Source organism: Nerophis ophidion, linkage group LG14 (assembly GCF_033978795.1).
Source record: "Nerophis ophidion isolate RoL-2023_Sa linkage group LG14, RoL_Noph_v1.0, whole genome shotgun sequence".
NCBI lineage: Eukaryota > Metazoa > Chordata > Actinopteri > Syngnathiformes > Syngnathidae > Nerophis > Nerophis ophidion.
In genome coordinates, this window is record NC_084624.1 from 39678359 (window position 1) to 39706288 (window position 27930).

The 27930-nt window shown below is 41.6% G+C and overlaps 2 protein-coding genes across 6 annotated transcripts in view; one reads left to right on the forward strand and one right to left on the reverse strand.

The window, feature by feature from the left end:
• LOC133568669 (disco-interacting protein 2 homolog C-like) overlaps nt 1-7076 on the forward strand; it is a 114688-nt gene extending 107612 nt beyond the window's left edge. The window contains exons 29-38 of one of the 2 annotated variants that reach the window (XM_061920744.1): nt 1345-1475; nt 1542-1710; nt 1788-1958; nt 3116-3145; nt 3493-3554; nt 3624-3681; nt 4988-5062; nt 5126-5300; nt 6451-6574; nt 6683-7076. In XM_061920744.1, the coding sequence (XP_061776728.1) occupies nt 1345-1475; nt 1542-1710; nt 1788-1958; nt 3116-3145; nt 3493-3554; nt 3624-3681; nt 4988-5062; nt 5126-5300; nt 6451-6574; nt 6683-6935 (1248 nt within the window). In that variant the 3' untranslated portion in view covers nt 6936-7076. The remainder of the gene's footprint in view (nt 1-1344; nt 1476-1541; nt 1711-1787; nt 1959-3115; nt 3146-3492; nt 3555-3623; nt 3682-4987; nt 5063-5125; nt 5301-6450; nt 6575-6682) is intronic. The other variant, XM_061920745.1, reaches the window with a different exon arrangement.
• A 1803-nt stretch (nt 7077-8879) lies between these two features.
• zmynd11 (zinc finger, MYND-type containing 11) lies at nt 8880-27919 on the reverse strand. Of its 4 annotated transcripts, none has more exons than XM_061920752.1 (16): nt 27744-27919; nt 24800-24935; nt 23782-23941; nt 23436-23459; nt 20333-20494; nt 20188-20265; nt 19461-19553; nt 19296-19383; nt 19145-19200; nt 18995-19072; nt 15727-15845; nt 14606-14891; nt 12608-12682; nt 12207-12485; nt 11943-12128; nt 8880-10302 (listed from the first exon to the last, which is right to left on the reverse strand). In XM_061920752.1, exons 2-16 carry the CDS (start codon nt 24928-24930, stop codon nt 10180-10182), a joined length of 1938 nt encoding a protein of 645 aa, XP_061776736.1. In that variant the 5' UTR covers nt 24931-24935; nt 27744-27919; the 3' UTR covers nt 8880-10179. The 4 variants fall into 4 exon arrangements, with proteins under 4 accessions (XP_061776736.1, XP_061776733.1, XP_061776734.1 ...); XM_061920749.1 differs by having other exon boundaries at nt 20333-20545; nt 27744-27918; XM_061920750.1 differs by lacking the exon at nt 27744-27919 and adding an exon at nt 26264-27590 and having other exon boundaries at nt 20333-20545.
• Nucleotides 27920-27930: the final 11 nt, after the last annotated feature.

Genomic DNA, 27930 nt, shown 5'->3' on the forward strand with positions numbered 1-27930 from the left:
TGTGATTGGTAGGCTCGTTCAGCTCCACACACAACACTGTAAAGCTCCATTCATGTAAAAGTAGTGTGCCGCACTAACATTAGACCCTCATATTAAAGGCCTACTGAAAGCCACTACTACCGACCACGCAGTCTGATAGTTTATATATCAAGGATGAAATATTAACATTGCAACACATGCCAATACGGCCTTTTTAGTTTACTAAATTGCAATTTTAAATTTCCCGCGGAGTTTCTTGTTGAAAACGTCGCGGAATGATGACCCGTGCGCGTGACGTCACGGACTGTAGAGGACATATTAGCGCAGCACTATTGGCGGCTAAAAGTCGCCTCTTTTCATCGCGCAATTAAACAGTATTCTGGACATCTGTGTTGCTGAATCTTTTGCAATTTGTTCAATTAATAATGAAGAAGTCAAAGTAGAAATATGGAGGTGGGAAGCTTTAGCCTTTGGCCACACAAACACACGGTGATTCCTTGTTTAAAATTACCGGAGGCGAAGCTTTACTATGGATCAGAGCGGTCAAGCAAACATGGTTCCCGACCACTTGTCAAAAGGCAGTTTTCGGTGAGAAAATTGTGGTAAAAAGTCGCCTCTTACCGGAGATCAGCTGAGCTTGCGCCGTCCATGCAGCTGCCGTCGATTTCCCTCAGACACTGGCGTCAAGACACCCGTGGACACACCCCTCCGACTATCAGGTACTATTTAATCTCACTAAAACACTAGCAACACAATTGAAAGATAAGGGATTTCCCAGAATTATCCTAGTAAATGTGTCTAAAAACATCTGACTCCGTCCCAATGCAATCGCCTTTTTTTTTTTTACTTGATTTATTTATTTTTCTAGGCCTTCGCTATCAATATCATTACCCACAAATCTTTCATCCTTGCTCAAATTAATGGGGAAATTGTCGTTTTCTCGGTCCGAATAGCTCTTGCTGCTGGAGGCTCCCATTATAAACCCACCCTTGTGACGTCATCGTCTGCGACTTCCGGTAAAGGCAAGGCTTTTCTGTTAGCACCGAAAGTTGCGAACTTTATCGTGGATGTTCTCTACTAAATCCTTTCAGCAAAAATATGGCAATATCGCGAAATGATCAAGTATGACACATAGAATGGACCTGCTATCCCCGTTTAAATAACAAGATCTAATTTCAGTAGGCCTTTAAGGTGGGGGCCGCAAAATATTATCTCGGGGGCCACGAGTTTGAGACCACTGGTATAGCCACAAGTGTAGTGCAAGTATGACTGTGCTGAAATACACATTTACACACATGCTTACCAAACATGTGACTTTTTATAGTAAGTGTGTGTGTGCGTGTGTGTGTGTGTGTGTGTGTGTAGATGTCCCACACAGCCACCAGTGCCTTCTGTCGCTCCATCAAACTTCAGTGTGAGCTGTACCCGTCCAGGGAGGTGGCCATCTGCCTCGACCCGTACTGTGGCTTGGGTTTTGTCCTTTGGTGCCTTTGCAGGTGTGTCAGTGATACACAACAGCTGGCGTGTCATTGTATTACAAAGTAATTTGTGTGTGTGTGTAGCGTGTACTCGGGTCATCAGTCCATTCTGATCCCGCCGTCCGAACTGGAGGTCAACCCCTCGTTATGGTTATGGGCCGTCAGCCATCACAAAGTCCGAGACACCTTCTGCTCGTACAGCGTCATGGAACTGTGCACCAAAAGTTTGGGCCTGCAGACCGACGCCCTCAAGGTAAAGACCACGGCGCCCCCCCCACCGCAAACGAGAAACGCCATTCACACCTCACCTTGCCCTGTGGTGTCTCCAAGGTCCGAGGCTTGGACTTGTCCCGCGTGAGGACCTGCGTGGTGGTCGCCGAGGAGCGACCCAGGACCACTCTGACGCAGTCCTTCTCCAAACTTTTCAAAGACTTGGGACTCCACCCCCGAGCCGTCAGCACGTCTTTCGGCTGCCGAGTCAACCTGGCCGTCTGCCTGCAGGTCTGTGTCACCTTTGACCTTTGATCCCATGACATGCCAGCTCACAGGAAATGATCCCTTTCTGTTGACATCCATCTCATACTTGGCGCCACCTTCTTTGTCATCGGTAACCATGACATTTCCTTTTTTTTTGCCCGTTACTACAGTGGGTCAAAAAAGTATTTAGTCAGCCACCAATTGTGCAAGTTCTCCCACTTAAAATGATGACAGATGTCTGTAATTTTCATCATAGGTACACTTCAACTGTGAGAGACAGAATGTGAAAAAAAAACCTAGGAATTCACATTGTAGAAATTTTAAAGAATTTATTTGTAAATTATGGTGGAAAATAAGTATTTGGTCAACCATTCAAAGCTCTCACTGATGGAAGGAGGTTTTGGCTCAAAATCTCACAATACATGGCCCCATTCATTCTTTCCATAACACGGATCAATCGTCCTGTCCCCTTAGCAGAAAAACAGCCCCAAAGTATGATGTTTCCACCCCCATGCTTCACAGTAGTTATGGTGTTCTTGGGATGCAACTCAGTATTCTTCTTCCTCCAAACACGACGAGTTGAGTTTATACCAAAAAGTTCTATTTTGGTTTCATCTGACCACATGACATTCTCCCAATCCTCTGCTGTATCATCCATGTATCCATTTTGGTATAAACTCAACTCGTCGTGATTTACAAATAAATTCTTTAAAATTCCTACAATGTGAATTCCTGGATTTTTTTCACATTTTGTCTCTCACAGTTGAAGTGTACCTATGATGAAAATGACAGACCTCTGTCATCATTTTAAGTGGGAGAACTTGCACAATCGGTGGCTGGCTAAATCCTTTTTTTGCCCCACTGTATGACAGCACTTTCATCATCAACACCACTCCGCCCTGTTTCTTGTTTCATCGGTTACCATGACGACGTGGTAGCACTCGACCCCGCCTACTTCATCGTATTTGAAACTGTGCTTCATTTCCCACTATGATATCATACCCCGCCTTCCTGGCCTCATTTGTATCCATGGCAACACTAATGTCCCCGCCTTCTTCACCATTGGTCACCATGAGAACAAACGCCACCTGTCTCCGTTGCCTTGTCCTTCCTTATTTAGTGCGTTACCACGGCAACATATCTCACGTTCCTCCTTGCTCCTCCTCTTTGTGCTGCTGCAGCCACACAGGCTGGGACAGTCGGCCAATCAGGTAGGGATACACCATCAAGCTCCGCCCCTCTACCAACCACTCCCACCAACACTGAGGCAGTTTGTAATCAATTAAACATAATAATAGTAATAATAAAAACTAAAGGTACAAAAATAATTAATCAAGTTGCAAAAAAAAAAAAAGTTTTTTTTTTTTGTGGGCGTGGCTTAGTGTCAACAGAGCAGTTTAATGGAGGAGGAGCGAGGGGAGGAGTCACCTCCATGACATGATGATGATGATGATGATGTCATCAGTGCCTCTTAAAAATATGGCAGCAAGTTGTAAACAGACAACAGAACAAATGGTTGTTTTTTTGTGCGCATTAAATCTTGTGGGGTGTTCCTCAGGGAACGTCAGGTCCCGACCCGACGACAGTCTTTGTGGACATGAGGGCGCTGCGTCACGACAGGTGAGCTAACGCGTGCATGCTAATGTCGGCTTCTTGAGAGGTTGTGTGTGACGTGTTGTTGCTGTTCAGGGTGCGACTGGTAGAGCGGGGCTCACCTCACAGTCTGTCCCTCATGGAGTCTGGCAAGGTGAGCCTGTTGGTTTTGGATTTTTTTTCAATTTGATTTCAATTTTTGAAATTAGTTTTTTAATAATTATCTTTTCAGCGTGTTGGTTTTGAAATTTTAATTTATTTTTTAAACATTATTTTCCATCCATCCATCCATCCATCCATTTCTACCGCTTGTCACTCTCAGGGTCGCAGGGGGTGCAGAAGCCTATTTTAATGTATTTTTAAATTTTTGAATATTTTATTAATTTAATTTTATTTTATTTAATGAAAATGTTGTAAATTCTTTTTTTTTTAGCATGTTTTGAATTTTGCATTTATTCTTTAAATGCTATTTTGATTTGTTTCATCATTTATTTTGTATTCATTTTTTAACGTGTTGGTTAAATATATTTGTTTTTTTAAATGTGAATTTATTCTTAAAAGTATTTTAAAAATGATTATTCATTGAGTGTGTTGGGTTTTGAATGTTCCAATTATTTTTTTCATTTTATAAAAGTTCTTCAAAAAGTTATTTTTTTAGAATGTTGGTGTTGAGATTTTTAAATTATTCTTTACATTTGATAAATCAAAAAATGTTTAGTTATTATTTTCTCTTGTTTTGAAATGAAATGATTTAATGTTTTTTGTTTTTTTAGCTTGTTGGTTTTTAATATTTTTGATGTTATTCAAATTAAAAAAGAACATTTTTGTAATTTATTTTCTATTTTTTAGAATGTATTTATTTTTTTAAGTTTTCTTTTAACTTTTTAAATTACCGTATTTCCTTGAATTTCCGCCGGGCGCTCATTAATTTAAAACCTCTTCCCACTCCTGCGCTTACCAAAGGCATGCGGTACAAGTAAGCATGCGCTAATTATTTTAAAACCACTTCTCACTCCGGCACTTACCAAAGGCATGCAGTAAAAATTTGAGTGTGATGTAAGCTTGGACCTTAAATCCTACTGAATAGTTCTTAATTTTCTTCTTTTTATGCGATTTCAAATTACCGGTTTTGAAATCAGCCTCCTCCATTTTGAAAATGACGACAGGGGGAGTGTCACTCGTGACGTCACGAGTTTGACCAGGCGGTAATACTAAGCATGCGCTAATTATTTTGCGAAGCGAGTTTGACCTGGCACTAATTCAAGGCAGGCGCATACTATGTGCCCTGCGGCAATTCAAGGAAATACGGTATTTTTCTTAAGTATTGTTATTTTCAGAGTGATGTTATTTTCAAAAATTTTATTAAAATATATACAATTATTTTCTAAAGATATTCATATTTTTTGAGCATGTTTGTTTTAACGACGTCGGGCAAGAAGTAACTGATATTCTTTAATTAGATACTTCCGGGTGTTCGCATCATCATCGCCAACCCGGAGACCAAGGGACCAATGGGGGAGTCTCACCTGGGCGAGGTAAGTCTGATATGTCAGCGACGCCGTGGGCAGAAACGCTGTATGTGAAAACGGCGTGCGCAGATTTGGGTGCAGAGCGGACACAATGCCAGCGGCTACTTCAGCGTCTACGGCGACGAGGCGCTGCACTCGGACCACTTCAACTCCCGACTCAGCTTCGGAGACACGCAAACGGTGTGGGCTCGAACGGGATACCTGGGCTTCCTGCGCAGGACCGAGCTCACCGATGCCCACGGAGGTCAGGAACGACTTTTATTTTGTTACATAAGCACTTTAAGGGCCTACTGAAATGAGATGTTCTTATTTAAACGGGGATAGCAGGTCCATTCTATGTGTCATACATTTCGCGATATTGCCATATTTCTGCTGAAAGGATTTAATAGAGAACATCCACGATAAAGTTTGCAACTTTCGGTGTTAAGAGAAAAGCCCTGCCTCTATCGGAAGTTGCAGACGATGACGTCACCGGTGTGAGGGCTCCTCACATATTCACATTGATTTTAATGGGAGCCTCCAACAAAAAGTGCTATTCGGACCGAGAAAACGACAATTTCCCCATTAATTTGAGCGAGGATGAAAGATTTGTGTTTGAGGATATTGATAGCGACGGACTAGAAAAAAAAAAGAGAAAAAAAAAAGTTACAAAAAAACGCGATTGCATTGGGACGGATTACGATGTTTTTAGAGACATTTACTAGGATAATTCTGGGAAATCCCTTATCTTTCTATTGTGTTGCTAGTGTTTTAGTGAGTTTAACAGTACCTGATAGTCGGAGGGGTATGTCCACGGGTGTCTTGACGCCAGTGTCTCAGGGGAGTCGACGGCAGCTTTATGGACGGCCAAGCTCAGCTTTTCTCCGGTATGAAGCGACTTTTTACCACAATTTTCTCACCGAAAACTGCTGGTTGACATTCCGTCGTGACTCATGTTTGCTTGACCGCGTTCTGATCCATAGTAAAGTTTCACCTCCAGGAATTTTAAACAAGGAATCATAGTGTGTTTGTGTGGCTAAAGGCCAAAGCTTCCCAACTCCATCTTTCTACTTGGACTTCTCCAATATTAATTAAACAAAATGCAAAAGATTCAGCAACACAGATGTCCAAAATACTGTGTAATTATGATGTTAAAGCAGACGACTTTTAGCTACGTGTGTGTGCAGCGCTCATATTTCCTTAAAACCTGTGACGTCTCGCGTACACGTCATTACACGACCTTTCCAAGACGAAACTCCTGGGAAATTTAAAATTGCAATTTAGTAAACTAAAAAGGCCGTATTGGCATGTGTTGCAATGTTGATATTTCATCATTGATATATAAACTATCAGACTGCGTGGTGGGTAGTAGTGGGTTTCAGTAGGCCTTTAAGTGACTTCCTGTTTGTGCTCAGAGCGCCACGACGCTCTTTACGTGGTGGGCGCGGTGGAGGAGGCCATGGAGCTCCGAGGCATGAGGTACCACCCCATCGACATCGAGACCTCCGTCATCAGGACGCACAAGAGCATCACCGAGTGGTGAGACCCAGTATTACATCCTACCAGCGCTGAGGGGGGAAGTGACCATATTTGGGCAGAAAAGGAAACGTACAACTCGCATCCTAACGCGGCAGGTTGTTTACGCAGCGCGGTGTTCACGTGGACCAACCTGCTGGTGGTGGTGGTGGAGCTGGACGGCTCGGAGCACGAGGCTCTGGACTTGGTGCCGCTGGTGACCAACGTGGTCCTGGAGGAGCACTACCTGATCGTGGGCGTGGTGGTGGTGGTGGACATCGGCGTCATTCCCATCAACTCCCGCGGGGAGAAGCAGCGCATGCACCTGCGCGACGGATTCCTGGCCGATCAGCTGGACCCCATCTACGTGGCCTACAACATGTAGCGCCCCCCTGTGGACTGTCGTGGAAGCGAATGGACAATGGATTTTTTTTTGAGGGGGGGGGACTGTTTAAAAAGGATGTTGTAAAAGAAAAAAAAAAAGTGGCCAATTTGAAACCCCGAATTCAGCCTGACAGGCGACTCCTGGTTTCTTTTTGCACTTTGAGGCCACTTTTCTTACCAAAAACGTGATTTTAACATTCAAAAGTCCCCTTGGATTTCTTATTTGTTCTGTTTAAAGTCAGCTCCAAAAAGCTTTCTGCAGTTTTACAACGACAAAAACAAACCTTTTGTAGCCTCTCCACCCTAAGAGGTTTTGATACAAGACCTCTGCTTCATTTCTTATTTTTTTTACCGACAAACCTGCGCTCATTTGCATACTCGACCAGCCGCAGCCTTCCACCTATCATGTAAGTATGTACAAAAAAATGACAAGTCATTTAATTTATTTTGCCTCTTTTTGCAAGTCAGCGACGACACTTATAAGAATGTTTCAAACAATCACGTTTATTACGAAAAATAAAAAATATATGATTATTTTACACTTCAGTCTCGTAGTCTTCCACGTTTGTTTAGTTCTATTTTTTCACTCGCTGGCCTCTAGAGGTCACTACAGGAATGACAATACGTCAAAGTCTTCTGAATGTAAAAGTCTTCAAATGCCTCCTTTGGAAAAAGTGCAACTTTGTGACATCGCACAAAAAAAATCAGGTTAGAGAAGTACATGTGGACATTTTGACACTATTTATTTTGGAAAACGAAAAAAGCACTTTGTTCACCTTTTTTTTGTTAAAATATTTTTATTGGACTTTTAATGTCAGTTTTAACAATAAAAAAATTAACATGTTCAGTCAATCAATCCTTTATTGTCATTGCCATCATAACATCTATTGTCAACTGTTGGCTTAAATCAAGGATGTCATATCGCAATTATGGCTGCCCTCAAGAGGGCTGCTTGTAAAAGTGAATATATCAATATTTGCCTAATGATGCTCACACACACAAATATATACACACATATATGTATGTATATATATGGAGATATATACATACATATATTTATATATATATATAGTATAATGTACATATATACACGCATATATATAAATATATATATACACACACATATATATTACATATTTTTACATAAGAAATTTTGGTTGTACATGAAAAACTTTTCTGCTTGCCAAAAAGCAAATCAGTGAAACCATTTTTAAAATGTTTAATAAAAAAAAAATTAAGTTTTGATATATAATTTATTTTGTAAATGTTATTTTATTAATGTTTGACTGTGTTATATTTGAAATTTTAATTTATTCTTTAATTGGTATTTAACATTTGGTTAAAAAAATGATTTTTTTTTAATGTTTTATTTATTTTTGTATTAATTGTTTTAGCGTGTTGGTTTAGAATTTTCAGTTTTTATTTTAAGTATTAGAAGTAGTTTTTTGTGTTTATTTAGAATATTTTCTATCTTTCTAAACTTTACAATTTTTTCGAATGTGGAATTTTATTTACATTGGTTTTGAATTTTCTATTTATACTTCCTCCCACCTCCAAAGACATGCACCTGGGGATAGGTTGATTGGCAACACTAAATTGGCCCTAGTGTGTGAATGTTGTCTATCTGTGTTGGCCCTGTGATGAGGTGGCGACTTGTCCAGGGTGTACACTGCCTCCCGCCCGATTGTAGCTGAGATAGGCACCAGCGCCTCCCCGCGATCCCAAAGGGAATAAGCGGTAGAAACTGGATGGATGGATGGACTTTAAATTTACAACTTATATACCGATTGTTGTTGTTTTGAATTATTTATTCAAACATTTCTAATTACTTTCTAAAATTGTTGTTTTTTAAAATTTGTATGTATTTCTAAAATTGTATTACAATTTTAAAAATAACATTCTTAATTATTTGTTTCTACCAGACATTTGGCCCACAAGCAACCAGTGAGACTTGGTGATACATTTATTTGCTCCATGTTAGCACATAGAATAGATTATATACATATTGCTAGCTAGAGCAACAGAAAGATGTGACGAGTATAACTTTGTCTTTATGCTTACTACAAAGTCTTTAAAACAATGAGCAGTCTGCATTACAAAACTAAAAAAAACAAAAACACTTTGTGCTCACTTTGCATAAGTCTTCAATCAAACGAAGGCGAGGATGCTGAAAAGGCGCGGTCTTCCTCATGCACGTGCACGCTGGACTAACGGGTGGAAGAGGACCAGGTACTCAACAGAGAAAGGTCAAAACCAAGAGGAGAGCAGCAGGTCGTCATGGCAACAGGAGGCTGATACAAGCACGCGTGACGTCATTAACAGACAGGACGCAGGACACGTTATTTACATGTAGTGCAACGGCCTTGAAGACCCCAGACGCCGCAACATTTAGTCCTGAAAAGTCTGATTTACAGTTGGAAGTTGACAACTTCCAGGAAGCTGACAGGATGCAAAAGACGGAAAAAAAAAAAAAAGCTTGACCGTGTATGCAAATCTTCCAATAACAGCTCCTGTCTCAGCATCCTGACTTGGCTTGGAAAGGCCTTGACACACACTTCACAATAAAAGCAGACGTTATTGTCATGGTGTGGCCCTATTAGAAGAGTTATGGTAACAACATTTAAAAAAAGTCCTATTCAGTCAGTCTTCATCACAGAGGAAACACTTTGAAGAGGTTTAGGGCGCCACCTGGTGACGCCATGGACGAACAGCATCAAGGTTGTCATTTGGTTTAACATGGTGATTATCTTACTGTAGTGTTACCATGGAGACGAATGTTTAAAAAAACAAAACATTGTTAGAACAACGTTGTGCAGTTTAAGAAAACATGCACAATAAAGTAAAACATTTAATAATAAATTCTAAGATTTGTTTCGCAACCCTGTCCCCAATAAATGATCCGATTAAAAAAAGGTGCTGTGTCGTCGGCTCATTGTCGTCTTTTTTCACATTTTGTTTTATATCCCCTTGAAATAGTTTTTTGTTTTTCTTTAAAAAAAGGAAAGAAGTTAATGCTGCACGCTTAAATAACATTCTGTCACACAACTCTGTGACAGAAACTACATTTAAGGAAATGAAATCGGCAGAAAAATCACCTTAAATAAAAAAAATGATACAATGTTTAAAAGATGGGAGTTACAAAGGAAGAAGGTCAGTGTGTGTGTGTGTGTGTGTGTGTGTGTGTTAAAGTCACTGACGACCGGAGGGGCTAAAATCCAATGGCGTGCTGAGAGGGTAAGGCTAGTTCATCTCTTCCTGCGACAGGTGCGCTTGTGGTCGGCGTGCCAGTGCTCCTGCTGACACTTGATGGAGCAGTAGGAGGTGTTCCAGCAGCAGTGGTACATGGCCTCCTCCTCGCAGTTGTAACACTGACACACACACACAGACACACACACTGGTTATCATTTGGAATGGGGACCACCCTTTCTACAGGTTGTGGAGGCATACAAAAAATGAGGTAAAATGGCCACTGCCCAGTTAGCTCAAACACATATTTAAATCTCTGGATTGATGAAGTAATGTGCTGATCATTCTTACTGGGGACCCTGGGGAAAAATAGTTAATATGGTTCATGGGGACCACATTTAAATCATTTTGCATAATTCACACATATGTTAATGTAACTACTGAGGACCATTTAAATAAAAAAAAAAGAGTTAAAAATAAATATGACATGATCTTCAGAATACAGCACTACAGCTATCCTCTTATAGGAAGTTTTTTCACCACTTAAATGTTAAAGCAAATCCCGCAACTTCTTGAAAACTGCTATTTAGCAGTATTGAATTTGTCTGCAACTCCAACTATCATATACAGTGGGGCAACAAGTATTTAGTCAGCCACTGATTGTGCAAGTTCTCCCACTTAAAAGGAGAATTCACATTGTAGGAATTTTAAACAATTTATTTGTAAATTATGGTGGAAAATAAGTATTTGGTCAACCATTCAAATCTGTCACTGATGGAAGGAGGTTTTGGCTCAAAATCTCACGATACATGGCCCCATTTATTCTTTCCTTAACACGGATCGAACGTCCTGTGCCCTTAGCAGAAAAACAGCCCCAAAGCATGATGTTTGCACCCCCATGCTTCACAGTAGGTATGGTGTTCTTGGGATGCAACTCAGTATTCTTCTTCCTCCAAACACGACGAGTTGAGTTTATACCAAAATGGATACATGGATGATACAGCAGAGGATTGTGAGAATGTCATGTGGTCAGATGAAACCAAAATAGAACTTTTTGGTATAAACTCAACTCGTCGTGTTTGGAGGAAGAAGAATACTGAGTTGCATCCCAAGAACATCAAAACCTACTGTGAAGCATGGGACATTCTGTCTCTCACAGTTGAAGTGTACCTATGATGAAAATTACAGACCTCTGTCAGCCTTTTTAAGTGGGAGAACTTGCACAATCGGCGGCTGACTAAATACTTTTTTGCCCCACTGTATAGAAGAAGTTGCAGACAACTTCAATACTGCTAAATAGCAGTTTTCAGGAAGATGCAGGATTTGCTTTGACATTTAAGTGGTGAAACTTCCTATAAGAGGACAGCTGTAGTGCTGTTTTCTGAGGATCATGTCATATTTATCTTGAACTTTTTTTTTTTTTTTTTTTAAATGGTCCTCAGTAGTTAGGTAAACATTTGTGTGAATTATGCAAAATTATTTAAACTTGGTCCCCATGACCCTTATTTTATATTCATGCTGTATGAAAATGCCATCCTAAGGAACACTAAGCCAGATTTTGTTTTTGGAAAAATGTATTAGTTTTAACTAAGGATGGATACCATACAGAGTCACAGTGCTATTAATGCCAGAATGGATTTGACTATCATTTAAAAAGGTCTCCCTTTAGGGGACCTGTTTTTTTGTCCCCATACCGTCAGAGGTCCACTAAAGGTGATCTGTGTAAACAGAGCGATGTCCCCATTAAGTAAGCATTGCCAGAACACACACAATTAGGAGGGGAGGGGATAGTGAAAGGAGTCCATCAGGTTGGTTGACTCACCCACTGTTTCTTCTTGGTCTGCGAGATGAGTTGTTTGTGTTGGCTCACCAGCTTCTTCACTTCCTCCACCAGCTCCTCTTTGCACTTGTCCTTCACCTGCTTGCACTTCCTCTCCATCTCCGCCTGAGCCCCGCCCACCGCCTTGCCCACTGCCTGCCGCTTCTCCTCCTCCATTTCCGCCCGCAGCTTGACCGACAAGAGGAATACGTTATTCCTTCTCCGCTAGCTTGCATTTGTTTACAAATGTAAAAAACTTAGAGTCACCTTTTCCAGAGCTTCTCGGACCACTCGCTCCGTCTCCCTCTTGTTGTCGGCTTTCATCATCTCCTTGACGTCGCTGAACACCTTGGTGTATTTCTCGTGGCACATATTCTGGCAGGCGCCGTCGGAGGCGGTTTGCGTGCCGCGGTGCAGCGTGCGAGGCGACCCCCCGCTGGCCTTCTTGGTCTGTGTGGACACCGACAGCCTCTCAGGCTGCGGTGGCGCCGACGACACGGGGATCTCCTGACTGGAGCTGACCGCCTCCATCTCGGGTTCTGGGTCCTGGTGGGAAAAGAAAGTTCTAGACTGGTCAATTGAAGATGGTGTGGTCTCACCAACACAACTATGCCATAGAACTATTGGTCATCAATGACTAGTGTTGATTGATCAAAAAGCAAACATACGCTAGCTTCTTCTTTGGGTTCCACCTGTTGAGTTCGACGACTTTTCTTGGCTTTCGGCTCATGGCTGCCTTTCATCTGGAGGGAGAAACCATTTAAATAAAAGTATGACATAGAAAGGCGGTGTCAAAGTCATTTTAGCTCAGGGGCCGCATGGAAGAAAATCTATTCCCAAGTGGCCGAAATGGTAAAATCATGGCATGATAACTTAAAAAGAAAGAATTTCAGATTGTTTTCTTTGTTTTACTTTGGCCAAAAATAGAACAAACACATTCTGAAAACGTACAAATTAAATGATCCTCTGGACAAAACACTTCAAATTTGTTGAAAATTCTGAGGAAATTGATGCAGCTTCAAAAACACCATGAGCTTAGACTTGGTATCATTGTATCTACAAAACCAGGATTAAACTTTAAGTCACAGTCTTTCTGGAATTGAACGAAAACACATGTAAAGTCTTCTGGTTATCAAATACCTCCTTTGTCATGTCCACGTATCAATCCAGAGCTAACTCATCAAACTGTAAGAAACTGAGGTAAAAACTATTCAAAGGGCTTAAAGGCCTACTGAAATGAGATTTTCTTATTTAAACGGAGATAGCAGGTCCGTTCTATGTGTCATACTTGATCATTTTGCGATATTGCCATATTTTTGCTTAAAGGATTTAGTAGAGAACATCGACAATAAAGTTCGCAACCTTTGGTCGCTAACAAAAAAAGCCTTGCCTTTACTGAAAGTAGCAGACGAGGTGCGCGTGACGTCACGGGTTGTGGAGCTCCTCACATCCTCACATTGTTTACAATCATGGCAACCAGCACCGAGAGCGTCCACGGGTGTGTTGACACCAATGTCTCAGGGAAGTCGACGGCAGTTGTATGGGCAGCACAAGCTCAGCTGATATCCGGTAAGAAGCGACTTTTTAACCACAATTTTCTCACCGAAACCTGCTGGTTGACATTCGGTTGGGATCCATGTCCGCTCTGATCCATAGTAAAGTTTCACCTCCGTGAATTTTAAACAAGGAATCACCGTGTGTTTGTGTGGCTAAAGGCTAAAGCTTCCCAACTGCGTCTTTTTACTTCGACTTCTCCAATATTAATTGAACAAATTGCAAAAGATTCAGCAACACAGATGTCCAAAATACTGTGTAATTATGCGGTTGAAGCAGACGACTTTTAGCTGTGTGTGTGCGCAGCGCTCATATTCCTAACAGCCCGTGACGTCAAGCGTACACGTCATCATTACGCAACGTTTTCAAGAAAAAACTCCCCGGAAATTTGAAATTTTAATTTAGTAAACTAAAAAGGCCGTATTGGCATATGTTGCAACGTTAATATTTCATCATTGATATATAAACTGACTGCATGGTGGGTAGTAGTGGGTTTCAGTAGGCCTTTAAAAACAATAAATCGCTTAGAAGTTGGTAAAATCTCAAAAGACCTACTCAGTGGCTTAGTGGTTAGAATGTCCGCCCTGAGATCAGTAGGTTGTGATTTCAAACCCCTGTCGAGTCATACCAAAGAGTAGAAAAAATGGGAGCCATTGCCTCCCTGCTTGGCACTCAGCATCAAGGGTTGGAATTGGGGGTTAATTCACCATAAATGATTCCCGGGCGCGGCACCGCTGCTGCCCACTGCTCCCCTCACTTCCCAGGGGTGATCAAGGGGATGGGTCAAATGCAGAGGACAAATTTCACCACACCTAGTGTGTGTGTAACAATCATTGGTACTTAACTTAATTACCAGCGCTGAGAGTAAAACAAAAAATGTAATAATGCTGACTTAAGACACTTTAATGAGTGGGTCACAGTTGGGTCCTAAGGGTAAGTGTGTATAGTCAATCTTCAGCTTGCAGGAAGGTGAAGAAAGGTGCAACACGCAACAAAAACAATGAACCCTCTTTCTGTGTGGGCAGCAACAAACATTTTAACAGATATTTACAACATGCCCACAAGGCATGCTGGGTACTTTACCCAATAAATATCCGAAGTGTTCCACTGACCTGTCGGACCTGCTCGTTGCTGGTGGACGAGATGCTGGACTCGGCCTCGTCGTTTCGCTCCGGCTGTTCCGTCCTCCCGCCGCCGTCGCTCTCGTTTGGAGATGCCTTCCGCTGGCTCGGTTGGCCGGCATCCTCAATCTTGGTTTTCCAGAAGCGACCCTCCTTCAGGAAGCGCTGGTAGACCTCCAGCTCGTCGCAGGCCTTCTTCCACCCACTGCTACGCTTCACCTGCAGCTGCTGCACGCTCACCTTGATGTCCTGGATGTTGTCTGCAGGAATCCACGCCCTGAAGACCACCATGACAACACTTTCACTACAGGATGCTTTGATTAGAATAATCTAAATACCGGTAGTATCTTTTGAAGTCAGTGGTGTGTGTTGAGTAGGCGTGTCCCCATACAACAGTTTACATTTCTGATACGATACAATATTGGAGTATTGGCAGATACCGATATTGTTCCAAATATAATATCAGCACGTATCATACATACTTTTATCATTTTGTAACTTGGAATGTTAGAAAAGGCTTGATCAGGAGAAATTAGTCAAACAAAGAACAAAGGTAGGTATGAACAACACAAACCTATTTAATATGAACCGCCTGGAAGGATTTTAAGCTGCCTTTAAATAGAAGTGGTAATTGTTTTTGGCAACACTTAGTGGCCACAACCATTCATTAAGTTAGGATTATAATGCATGACGTTGACTGATGACTTGATATGTTTTCTAATATGCTTCTGCCTTTGTATGTGTAAGTAACATACAACTACAATTATTGTATATTAGTTTATATTGATTAAGTGTTGTTTAAGACTCAAATGTTTATTCAATTACGGACACTTATGTATTACGTATGTCTGACTTGTGTGTTTCTAGTAACCAACAGCCTACCATGTTTAATTTTTGTAAAAGGCTCTAACTAAAAAATACAAGAAAAGACCAACCATGTGTGCTTACTGGAGGACATTTAGATGTTAAGTGATTGTCCATCGTTAACGAAATAAACATAGAGAACTGCTTGAATCAAAGTGCTTACATTGAACATTTTTGATTTGAACAGATCTTAGTATCGGATCAGGACACCCGTGGTCGTGAGTGAAAATAAGTGAAAGCGTGCAAACCTTTGATGCTGGTGGCCAAAGAAGCGTACGTCCACCTGGTTGTCTTCTCTCTGCAGGACTTTGGCAGGCCAGTAGCCAAAACCTTTCATCTTGGCCCAGACCAGGTCATGACTTGGACTCTGTATAAAGGATGCACATAATTAGTATTTGCATTAGTGATGTCAAAGTTTTTAAATATTATTTATTAAGGATTTAAAATGTTTAACAACACATATACAGCAGGACACATTAATATGCTGGTTAAAGTTAAGGCTTGTAAAACACTACACCTAAAAATGTGAACAAATCAATCAGCAGAAGTCAACTGTATTTCAATAAGACTAATAGGAATAATTAAAAAATAATATAAGATTAAAATGAAACATAAAAAAACAAAACAAAGAGTGACTACAAAAATAATAATGAAATAAGTGTGCAACACTACCATTATTACCATTACTTGGTTGTTGTGGTATTTGTGAGCCCCCCTGTTGCTTTAGGCCCCTTGACTATGCATGTTAAGCCCATGGTCACCAACCTGGGCTTTCGAATTGATAGGGATTTTAAATTGGACCGTCAGATTGGCAGAGTGGTGAAAGCCATCTTTTTTCATTTACGCCAGCTGGCAAAGGTTAAAAACCTTCTCTCCAAGCAGCAATTTGAGACAGTAATCCATGCCTTTATCACATCTAGGCTGGATTTCTGTAACTCTTTGTATTTTGGAATTAGCCAGTCCTCCCTCTCACGTCTGCAGCTGGTACAAAATGCATCTGCCCGACTGTTAACAAACAAGCAAAAGAGAGCACATTACTCCTGTTTTAGCCTCACTTCACTGGCTGCCTGTGTCGTTTCGAGTCCATTTGAAAATAATTGTATTTGTTTTTATATCCATACATGGTCTTTCCCCATCTTACCTCTCTGAGCTGCTCCACCTCTGTACCCCCACCCGGTCCCTCAGGTCAGCTGATCAGCTGCTCCTGGAGGTACTGAAAGCAGAGTGCGAGCTCAGAGGGCACAAGGCCTTCTCTGTTGTAGGTCCCAAACTCTGGAACGATCTCCCTCTCCATGTGAGACAGGGCCCTTCTTTGGCTACAGTTAAGACCCTTCTTAAAACCCATTTTTACTCAGTGGCTTTTAACCCAGCATGAGACTTTGAACGTTTTTTAATTTTTGAACCACCTTTTTATCTGACTGATTGTTTTTAAGATGTTTTTCATCTGTTTTATTTTACCTCTGCTTTATTTGTTTTAGTCCGTCCTTTGCCTGTACTTTTCTGTTTTATTAAGTTTTTGGTTTGTGGTGTACATCCTTGTTTTTCAACTTACTTTGTTAACCTTGGCACTGTTCTCAGCCTTGAAGACAAGACCAAAACCAATCAATCTGTTTGATTGCCTGTTTCAATTATTTATTTATTTAATATCACCGTTGATCATCATCATCATTTAATCGTGGCAGCCAAATTTGTGATCAGGAATAAAATTTCATTAATTGTGCAGCCCTACTTCTGTCTATCTGCGATTAATTACAAGTTAAGTACGGACAAAACGTGAATAATCCCAATTATATATTTTAATCATTACACATTCTGAATTTCTACATCCAGAATTCAAACTTACATATTTCATAATATACGGTATTAATTAATATTATTGATAGTATTTATAGTTTGCAGCCCCTGCATGCAAGACTGGTGCATTCACTGTACTTTTACAGCTTGTAACAGAAAAAATGCTCCCTTAACAACCTAGTTGTGGCCCTGATTATGGGTTACTGAGTGGCGCTACTTGCTTAGATTTTTACTTATGTCACGCCCTGCTCACGCCCCGGTTAATTAAATATGTGTGGTGGTCAATATAGCTATGTTCTCAATGGGTACTAGGCGCCATTCAGCCTTTCTCAGAAAAATATGCCGTATACTTGCGTTATTTTCAGCTGTACGAATCGTTCAAATCACGAAAAAGGATAAACGTTTCTACAGAGTTCCTCGTGAGGTATGAAAAGGGGCAGAGAGTGCAAAACTTTTATCAAACAACAACCAGAAAAGTCGAAATAAAATAAATCAAATGTGAGCAAAACTTAAGAGTTACGTTTTTACCAAATGCAGCAATCCTAAATGAAGCTTTTAGCACATACACAATGTTGACATCTATAGTTATATTTTGATAAAGACGGGGAAAAACACGGTACTTGTAAACATTGCGTGCAACAGCAACAAACACGGCAGTAGACGTGAAGTTAAATCAAGAAATACAACCTTACCCGAGCAAAAACTATGTATATCAATCCAGGAGAGTCCTGATACCAATTTCCTTGACCCAGCCACACACAAAGTAGTAGTAGACATCCATGCCTTTCCAAGTTTTCATCTTGCGACCAACGTCTAATCCTTTATATAAATCAACAAATCTTTTTTTAATGAAGTATAGGGATTCTATTCCATTGCATAGTTAGATTTTTTTGTTTGTATCTGCTTTTTACAGGAAGACTTAAGCCTCTTTTTTACTCAGATAGTTTGCCCGCTGCTTGTTAAACAACAGCCATCTTGGCTGGTTGACCACCACTGGTTTTCACTTCCGGGAAGAAGTCACGTGACGGAATACAAACTATTTCTTGGCCTGAGTTCAGATAGCGCACATTTTTTGTGGCTCCCATTTTTCTTTTGGCGTGTCAACTTAAAGGGGCTCTTTCCAATGTATTTTAAGTGTTATATTACACTCTGTTAGGTCTTCCAGGACGTAATGACGTAACCACGTACGTACGTAACACGTGAATGTGCATTAGCTTTGAATGTTGCTAGCTAATATTAGCGATTCGTTGGTTAGCATTAGCTGTCATTGAATGTTAATTCTATCATAACAACTTGGCTAAAAATTGATTGTTTGTTCTCTTGGACTGTATGTGCAAGCGCTCCTTTCACGTACATGTGGATAAGACGGGGGGAGTGACCGCAGTAAACACCAATCACTTTATTCGAGACGGTAAAAATGCAAACAGCACTTCAAGACACGCTTAATAGAGATGAATGATTTGGGATACTGCCGCTGTGTCAAATGAGAGTGGAAACCATCCAAAACTTCTGGTGGATGTTTTTTTCCTACACTCATTGCTTTGACCGTTATAAGCTCAGGATGAATGTCGTGCTGTCTATTTGCTTTTTTCTATTATAATGTTTTTATGATTGTCAAAAGCCAAAATCTAAATGTGATTATCGTCCATACCTACTTAGTGGGCACTTCAATTTTGAGTATAGTTTTAGTATTTTTAGGACATGATTGCACTTTTTACTTACACAGGGGTAACAGAACCAGTTGTCAGGGCGAGCGTTGGACAGGTAGAAACAGTTCTTACACAGCAACAGCTCGTTCAGCTGCAAGAAGAAGAAGGAGCTAAATGAGAGTCATCTTTTGGGTTTTCATCATCACGTAGATGAGAAGAGTACCTCATGACAGGTGTCACTAAAGAGCAGCCGTGCGATCTCAGCCTGGTCGCTGTGAACTACACACAAACATCAAATAGTAGATCATTACAGTCAAAATAAATTTCACTGACCAACATGAAGATGACACCGTGGTAGACTGAGAAGAACGAACCTCCGTACAAGATGGCCGTGTTGTGAACAATCAACTGGGCGTCGGCCTTGAACTCCTCAAAGTTCTTGTAATTGCCCTCGGACAGATTCTGTAAGCCAAAGAAGAAAACATGAGATCTCTAATCAATGCAAACATGGCCTTGGCTCGACACACTTTGTGAGCTACCTCCTGTATGTTGGAGACGTCCAGCGCCGTGTGGATGAGTCGTCTGTACATGGGATGTTTGGTGTCCTTGCCTTTCTTGTTCAAGTCCACAGCCTGTGAGGAAGAGGAGAACCTTCAAGTAAGCGCTCAAGGTAGTTGAAGAATAGCGCGTGGCTTACATGAGACATTATAAGCTAAACGGCTGACTGTAGATGGAGGAGAGCGAAGACAATAAGGAACGATTAATGATTTTGATTTCCCCTCGGGGATTAATAAAGTATGTCTGAGTCTGATTCTGATAAACAATCTATTAAAAGGCTTTGCAGCCCAGTGATTCCCACATGATTGGGTTCAGAAAAAATGATTTGCAAAACTGGTCATGCCACAGGTACATGTCCTTTTCGTAAAATCTGTGGGAAACAAAAAGTGACCAATAAAACATGAAAAATAAAACAAATATGTTTAAGAATTCAAATTGTTTGTTCTTTTTGTGTTTTTTTTCTTATGACCTTAAAAGGGGTCTGTATACTCGCCAAGTTAGCAACATTCTCAGTCAGACAGGCCAGAGTCATGATGCCATCTACATACAAGCTACACTTACACACAGTAAGCGATGGTAACAGAGGCAAATTAGTTTATAGTTCAAATGTATCCATAACAGACCGCAACAAATAAATGACTGTATGGGAAACACTGTGGCCTCACACATATGAAAAAGAAAAGTCAAAGACAATGTGCTCCTTCTCACCCTCTCCTTCATCCGCTGGACGATGAAGCGCAGATATTTGCACATCTCCTGCTTGTTCAGGTTCTTCTTTTTACTTCCCTGTGGATGCATTACAAAGTTTAAGATCAGAGCTGGACGCAAGTCAGCCATGCTAAATAAAACTCACCCTGCAGACCACACACTGCCAGTGGGACCCGGCGTCGTGGGGCCTGCCCTCCTCTGGCAAACACTTGAGGTGGAAGACACGAAAGCAATTGTCGCAGGGCAGCACGTCGCCCGGCAAGTGACACTGAAAGCAGTACCAGTCATGGCTCTCAGGCTCCCACTCCTGTGGAGGACACACAGCAGAGGAGATGTTGGCTTGATCCCCCTCCCCAACCTGACAAACACAGTAAGGGAGGAAGAGAAGAAAAAAACAAGTTAAATGACTTGCAGATAGGAAATACAAACTTGACTATTATTATAACATTTTGTAGTTTCATTTGATATAATTATGTCAGCTTTATTTAATGAAGCAATATTTCACAAAAGTTCTGGTGGCACATTGAAGGCCGAGCTGCAAGAAAAAAATTAGATCTTAATGAGCTGTCGTAGGTCCAAGTCCTCCCTCCCACTCACAATCTGGACTGAGGAGGCAGCGTGGAGATTATTATTGCATACAGCTCAGTAAAAGTCACACAATGCTTCTTCAGAGATTATGTTTGTTGTTTGTTTAAACTCTACTTAAGGAAGAGGCGACCCACCCAGCCACTACTTTACATAACATTGTAAATGGCAGGACTAGAAAATTATCCTAAAAACCCGACATAGAATACCGAGAAAATCTTGAGACATGCTCCTGGTGTTCAATGGTAAAAAGTCAATACTGGTGTGGACTGACATCGTCGTCCTGGAGATCTTTAGAGTTAGTAGTGATCAAAAGCCAATGAAGAAAACAGAAAAAAAAAACACATTGCCAACAAAACAGACTTGGATGTTGTAGGTATTTGGGAGCTCTGCTTTGTAGCATCAAGCTGGGACACGCAGTGAGCCAAGCGGCCTTATTGGCTGCATAGCGACACAGCAACTCCAGATTTGAGCTCCTGGCTCCTCAGAATCCTCACATGCATATATCATCATCATATATCACTGACATGTCATAAACATCTGCCCGCATACTGCATTCTCTCCCTGGCTCGGATAAGTGAGCTGAAAAGCATGGCATCCTCTTGATGCAGTAATCTTGTGATTAAGAATTTAGCGAGGAGACAAGAGAGCCTTTGAATGTGACACACAAAACCTGCTCTCTTCAGTATTGGCCTTGACGCACCATAAAAGTTGATTTACGGCACTGGCCGACTTCTACTCCAGAGCGAGGGAATAGACCTGCTATCCGTTCATACGGGCAATGTTTGAGTGAAGACCCAATGAAAAGAAGAGCAGGAAGATGTTTGCCAATTTACTATTGTCAAAAAGCATCAACAACTGTTCATGCAAGGGTCATTTTAACGTGAGGTTTGTTTGTTTGGAGTGAACGTGCACGTGCACACACGCTCGCAAGAACACGCGCACACGCACACAAAACTTTAATGAACAAGTATGAATTCAAAGATGAAGGACTTTTTACAAAAGTTGGATTCAATCCAGTCAAACTGGAAGCAGACACTTTCTTCAATGTAATTTAAATGCTATGACCAGCGAGGAGGAAACACTAATGTCTGTTTTATGAGTAAATACTCCAGAGGTCAGCATAAGGACATAGCGCTTCACAGCCTGATTGAATCCACTTTCGAGAGGGGTGGGGGCGACCTCACACAAACTTTCACATGTTGACTACCTACTGGGTGACAAACAGCAGCGGGTAGAAAAATAGAAAGAAAAGACCACAAGCACCGTGTCCCTCCCACATCCCCACTTTTAGTAACCCGACAGGAAGAAGAGAGGAAACAAGCATGCAAGACAGAAGTGAAGAACACAGTAGGAGTGAGGACTTCTGAAGGACTAAAAGATGCTACTCAAGCATAGATGTGTCTAAGCAACTACATGTCCCTTTAAAGCCTCGTTTCCACCAAGCAGTACACTTTAATTTGGAATCGAATACATGTAAATACTGCTCGTTGTTTGATGTGACATACCTAAATTAGACATAGTGCAGTGTGTTGATTGGTAGACAGAGAATGGTCACTTTCAGAAAAACAAGACAAAAAATGTCCTCCATGGTTTGTCCGAACTGGTGCCAAAGTGGCATATTTTACATTTTGTAAACAGGCTTAACCCCAAGCCATGTAGATATATTGAAGAATTATATCCATCCATCCATCCATTTTCTACCGCTTATTCCCTTTCGGGGTCGCGGGGGGCGCTGGCGCCTATCTCAGCTACAATCGGGCGGAAGGCAGGGTACACCCTGGACAAGTCGCCACCTCATCGCAGGGCCAACACAGATAGACAACATTCACACTACAATCGGGCGGAAGGCAGGGTACACCCTGGACAAGTCGCCACCTCATCGCAGGGCCAACACAGATAGACAACATTCACACTCACATTCACACATTTAACAAAAAAAAAAAAACATCCTGGCAAAGTATATTATTAATTAGAAATAAACAAGCTGCTGACAGCAAATGGCCATTGGGCTGCACTTTGGACAACCCTAGCTGAGACATGTCAACATTTCCAACTGAACTGGACCGCTTAGTGGAAAGTTGGATTAGGACACACTTAAACCAGACATGATTAAGTTTCAACTTGAAATTTAAATTAAAAAAAATCTCCTTTGTTCTTGTAGCAGAGGCACGTCTTTACATGAGTAGCGAGGGCATATTTTATTAGGATCCCGATTACTTCAAAAGGATAAAGTGCAGCGCAGTGACAGACTTCTGTCATATCTCATCCGAATAGGTTGTCATGAGTTGTGCTAATGTCAGCATATTATGATGGCTGAAAGGAAGTCAAGCTTGAAAGCTAAAGTTAACAATTTAAATAGGTAGGACATTTGTTAACCATTTAGGGAATTCATTGTCCATTTAAGTGCTGGGGTTTTACTTTTAGTGACAACCAATAAAATATATCTAGCCAGGGTACACTGGTCTTCTAATATATGCCCCGTTGGGTAACAAACAAGTGCTCCCGTTTTATCGTATGCAGATGATGGTTAAGAATGTAACCAGCATGAGGACATCCCGTCAAATCCATGACTGTGCTGCATGCAACGGCGCTGACTTCTCCCACAGGGATGTTAGTTAAGAGGGGACAGGGTTACGGAACAATAACAATGCAACACGTACCTTGCTTCCTTCCGCTTGAGACTCCTGTGGTGATTCAGAGAGCAGTGTTTAAAACTCTAGCTGTTGAAGTGATGCCAGTTTGGCTGGACACTGATGTCACGTCAACAGTCAATATAAGTGACGTGAAATAAGACTGTAATGATAGGCTGACACTGCTGACGTATTTATCTGTGTGCTCCGTTTCAGGTGGATTGTGTTTGTGTTATGACAGCATTGGCATTCAAACGCAGCCTCCAAAGGATGCTGCAACTCATCCGCGACACAGCTGCTGTGTGTTTGATAACTTAACTAAATATTTTAAGGTTTGGGGTTCTGCCGAAATTAACGAGGGTGTCAGGGGGCTCACCATTTCATCGCCAGGAAGCCAGTAGCCTTCTTGTTCAATGCCAGCTTTGGAACCCTTGCAGCCCACAGTCAGGGTCTCCACCACCAGGCCGTCCTTCACGGCCAGGCTCAGCTGTCTGGCCGTCTCTTTGGGGTGCATATTGAACACGCGGCTCAGGTACCTGTGGGGAAAATGTACATCAATAACGGTGTGTTGGTGAGATTTTAGGCAGATACAGGGAAAAATAATTCGCTCATCTCAGGTTGTGTAAATGGACCATTAACTTAATTCCCGGTTCATTTCCTGATGCAGGTCACCTACACCTAACTAAAACAATCATTCGCTCCTCACTCCTCTTAGCCACAAAGGCCGTCTGTAGGAATCAAGCAGCAGCAAGACAGTAGTGGCAGGGTGGGAGGGGGTGTCGCAGGGAATATCCGTGGCACGCTGCTGCCTCACGTTGCCATGACAACAGCCAGAGCTCTCTTCTCAGCCGAGGTGTTGTTTGAACGTGCTAAGCAATTCATTTGGTCAGGAATGCTTGCCAAGAGATCGCCAGCGTGCACAGATTGTCTTTACTGCCAGCATTATAGCACACACAACCTGCATCCTTTTTTAAGACGACCAGCCGTTTTCAGCTTTTAATGTTTATAACAGTTCACCCGAGTAAAAAAAAAGCTTTTTATGCTGTTGTTGGTTGAGCTCCAACTGAGGAACATAATGGATGAATCCATGTCTTAGTAAACACAAGCAACTTATAAATAGCATCAAAAACAAGTCTGAGCAGCATCCTGACGTGTTTTTTGTTTGTAATGTCTGCTGCAACACAAGAAAACACAACATAAGTGTGTAGCATAGCAGTGCAGTAATAAAGCCATGCTCGTGGAAGAAAATGTGTGCAGCCTTCAGTTCACATCAGGTGTCATCATGCGGACACTTGGCATCATGCATCAACAAGTCAGTCAGGCAACAAAAGAGAAGTCTGTTTAAGTAACGTCAACAACAGCCATCATGTAATCTTGGAAGGTCCACCACCTACTTGGAGATGCGGTCCATGTTGGCGATCTGCTTCTGGTTGCGGATGACTTCTATGGCGGCCCACACATACTGGACCACCTTAGGGTCTGCTTGCCTCTTCTTCGCCACACGTGACATTACTTCCTTATTCATCTTAACTGTAGGGAGCACAGGAGAAAAATGAGCTTCGTTCAGATAGCGTCAAAGCATCAATTTGATGTTTTTCAAAATATTTCCGAAGTTAAACTATTAGTTTAAACGTTTTCATCATACTCAAAAGTTATCATGTTTGTTAACATGTATTTTTATACTATTAATGCTTTAAACCCTGGAAGAGATTATTTCTAATACCTCTTACATAAGGACTGTATGTGTACTTATGTGATAGTTATTGGAATTTTACAACAACTCACAATTCAATTCCGATTCTTTGGGTGATGATTCGATTAAGAATCGATTCAAACCAATTCTCACAATATATTATCTGGTATAAAAATGATACTGACATATGATGTATACGTACGAATGTAACTAAAAACAATATATTGATAAACTGCGGTAAATCTCCCGAATGTTAATATCTATGTTTTTGTGTTTTGTTTTATTTGCACACACAGAGAAAGAATACAATTTAAAGCAAAAAATATGTGCGGGACAGGTTAGGAAGACCCTAAAACACCTGCCCCAAAACGTCACAATATACAGAGCAGCAAAAAAAATGCTAATGGGGGTGTGTAGCTACACAATGATGGTCCCCAATCAATGAAGCAGCATGTTTCGTTAATTAAGCAGCTTATTAGGAGGCAGTAGACAGGCGGAGTGAACAGACCCAGACAAGACTCGACTAATGAAGCAGACGTAAGTCGTCATGCTGTCAACACTCACTCATAACACCTCAATTGACTAGACATCAGCCAACAAGCAGTAGAAAAACTTCGAAAGACGAATCGAGCAGCTCCATGCTTTTTAAAAGCCTACTGAAACCCACTACTACCGACCACGCAGTCGGATAGTTTATACATCAATTATGAAATCTTAACATTGCAACACATGCCAATACGGCCTTTTTAGTTTACTAAATTGCAATTTTAAATTTTCCGCGAGGTATCCTGTTAAAAACGTCGCGGAATGATGACGCATATAACGCGTGCGCGTGACGTCACGTCACCAGTGGTAGCGGACATGTTCTCCCAGCACCGATCACGGCTAAAAGTAGTCTGTTTTTATCGCATAATTACACAGTATTCGGGATATCTGTGTTGCTGAATCTTTTGCAATTTGTTCAATTAATAATGGAGACTACAAAGAAGAAAGATGTTGGTGGAAAGCGGTGGATTGCAGCCGGCTGTAGCAACACAAACACAGGCGGTGTTTCTTTGTTGTGAAGCTTTAATATGGAACAGAGCGGTCAAGCAAACATGGTTCTCTACCACACGTCAACCGTCAGGTTTCGGTGAGAAAATTGTGGTAATAAGTCGGCTCTTACCGTAAACATGAGCGGAGCTTGTGTCGTTGCTCCTGCAGCTGTCAAAGAGGCAGCTGCGACTTTCTTGGCTCCTCCATGGCTTCCCTCATAAACACTGGCAGTCACCACACCCCTGCGACTTTCAGATATGACTATATAATCTCACTAAAACACTAGTAACACAATAAGCAGATAAGGGATTTTCCAGAATCATCCTAGTAAATGTGTCTAATCTGAATCGCTCCCGCTGCCCTCGTCTTTTTTTCTTCCTCTAGTCTTTCACTCTCACTATCCTCATCCACGAATCTTTCATCCTCGCTCAAATTAATTAACCGATTCTCGGTCCGAATCTCTCTAGCTCAGGGGTAGGGAACCTATGGCTCGCGAGCCAGATGTGGCTCTTTTGATGACTACATCAGGCTCTCGGATAAATCTGAGCTGACATTGCTTGACACGATAAGTAATGAATACTTCCACTTTTAATCATAGTGTTAAAAATAACTCAACAGTTTGCATCAGAATAACAATGTTATTGCAAAGAATAAGTGACCTATCATACTCTAGAAATGTTGGTCTTACTTGAAAATGCACAATCTTAGTAATGTTCAGTGTTAAAAAAATATTATATGGCTCTTAAGTAAATACATTTTAAAATACTTGGCTTCTCGGTTCTCTCGGCCAAAGAGGTTCCCGACCCCTGCTCTAGCTGCTGGTGGCTATGATTGTAAACAATGTGAGCTCTACAACCAGTGACGTCACGCGCTCATCGTCTGCTACTTCCGGTACAGGCAAGGCTTTTTCATTAGCGACCAAAAGTTGCTAACTTTATCGTCGATGTTCTCTACTAAATCCTTTCAGCAAAAATATGGCAATATCGCGAAATGATCAAGTATGACACATAGAATGGACCTGCTATTCCCGTTTAAATAAGAAAATCTCATTTCAGTAGGCCTTTAAATTTTAATTTTGGCTAAATGATATGTAAGAGAGCCACGAAAGGCCAGCAACACTGGCACTGACACACAGACTGAAGCTAGCATGCTAACTAACGTACAAGCGTGACAAAAAAACGATTTGGCTTCTCAAGACGAGTTTAAACTGGCACAATTCATCAAATTGTAGGTTAAACATTAATGACATGTCAATTGTGGTTGGCTGTTGAACAAGAGCGCAGTAGCCTTCGTATAGTAAGAGCTATGCTAAAATGTGACGTTGCTATGTCTAGCTAGCAGACTTCAAAGGCTAATAATCGTACAAAGCGACACACATGCTACGTTAGGCCTTTAATGGCCGTCATTTATACGAGCAAAGTCGACCTTCTACGCTACGTGACCAGTAGTTGTTTGTCTATGTGGGCAGCGAGGGGTTTGTTTTGGGGGGGGGGCGCCATGTTGGCGCTCCTCCATGACCCGACAGCAGCGGCAGCTAATAACTAGCCGCTAGCAGCTGTTCTCGCCGGCCAGACAAGTCGCTTCCACAGCCGAAGAGAGGCTCCACTCACCTCCAGCACGGCGTCGCTAACTCACAGGGGTGATAACAATCCACACAGGAGCAGGCACAAGCGAGTTTACATCCGTCTCGACCGGGCTAGGCGAGGCTGCTGGCGGCGGTGTGTGTCCAGCCGACCACAGTGGCTGAGAGAGGTAAACAGAGCACCGGAGGAGCTCTAGCGGGGAAGCTGGTGTCCT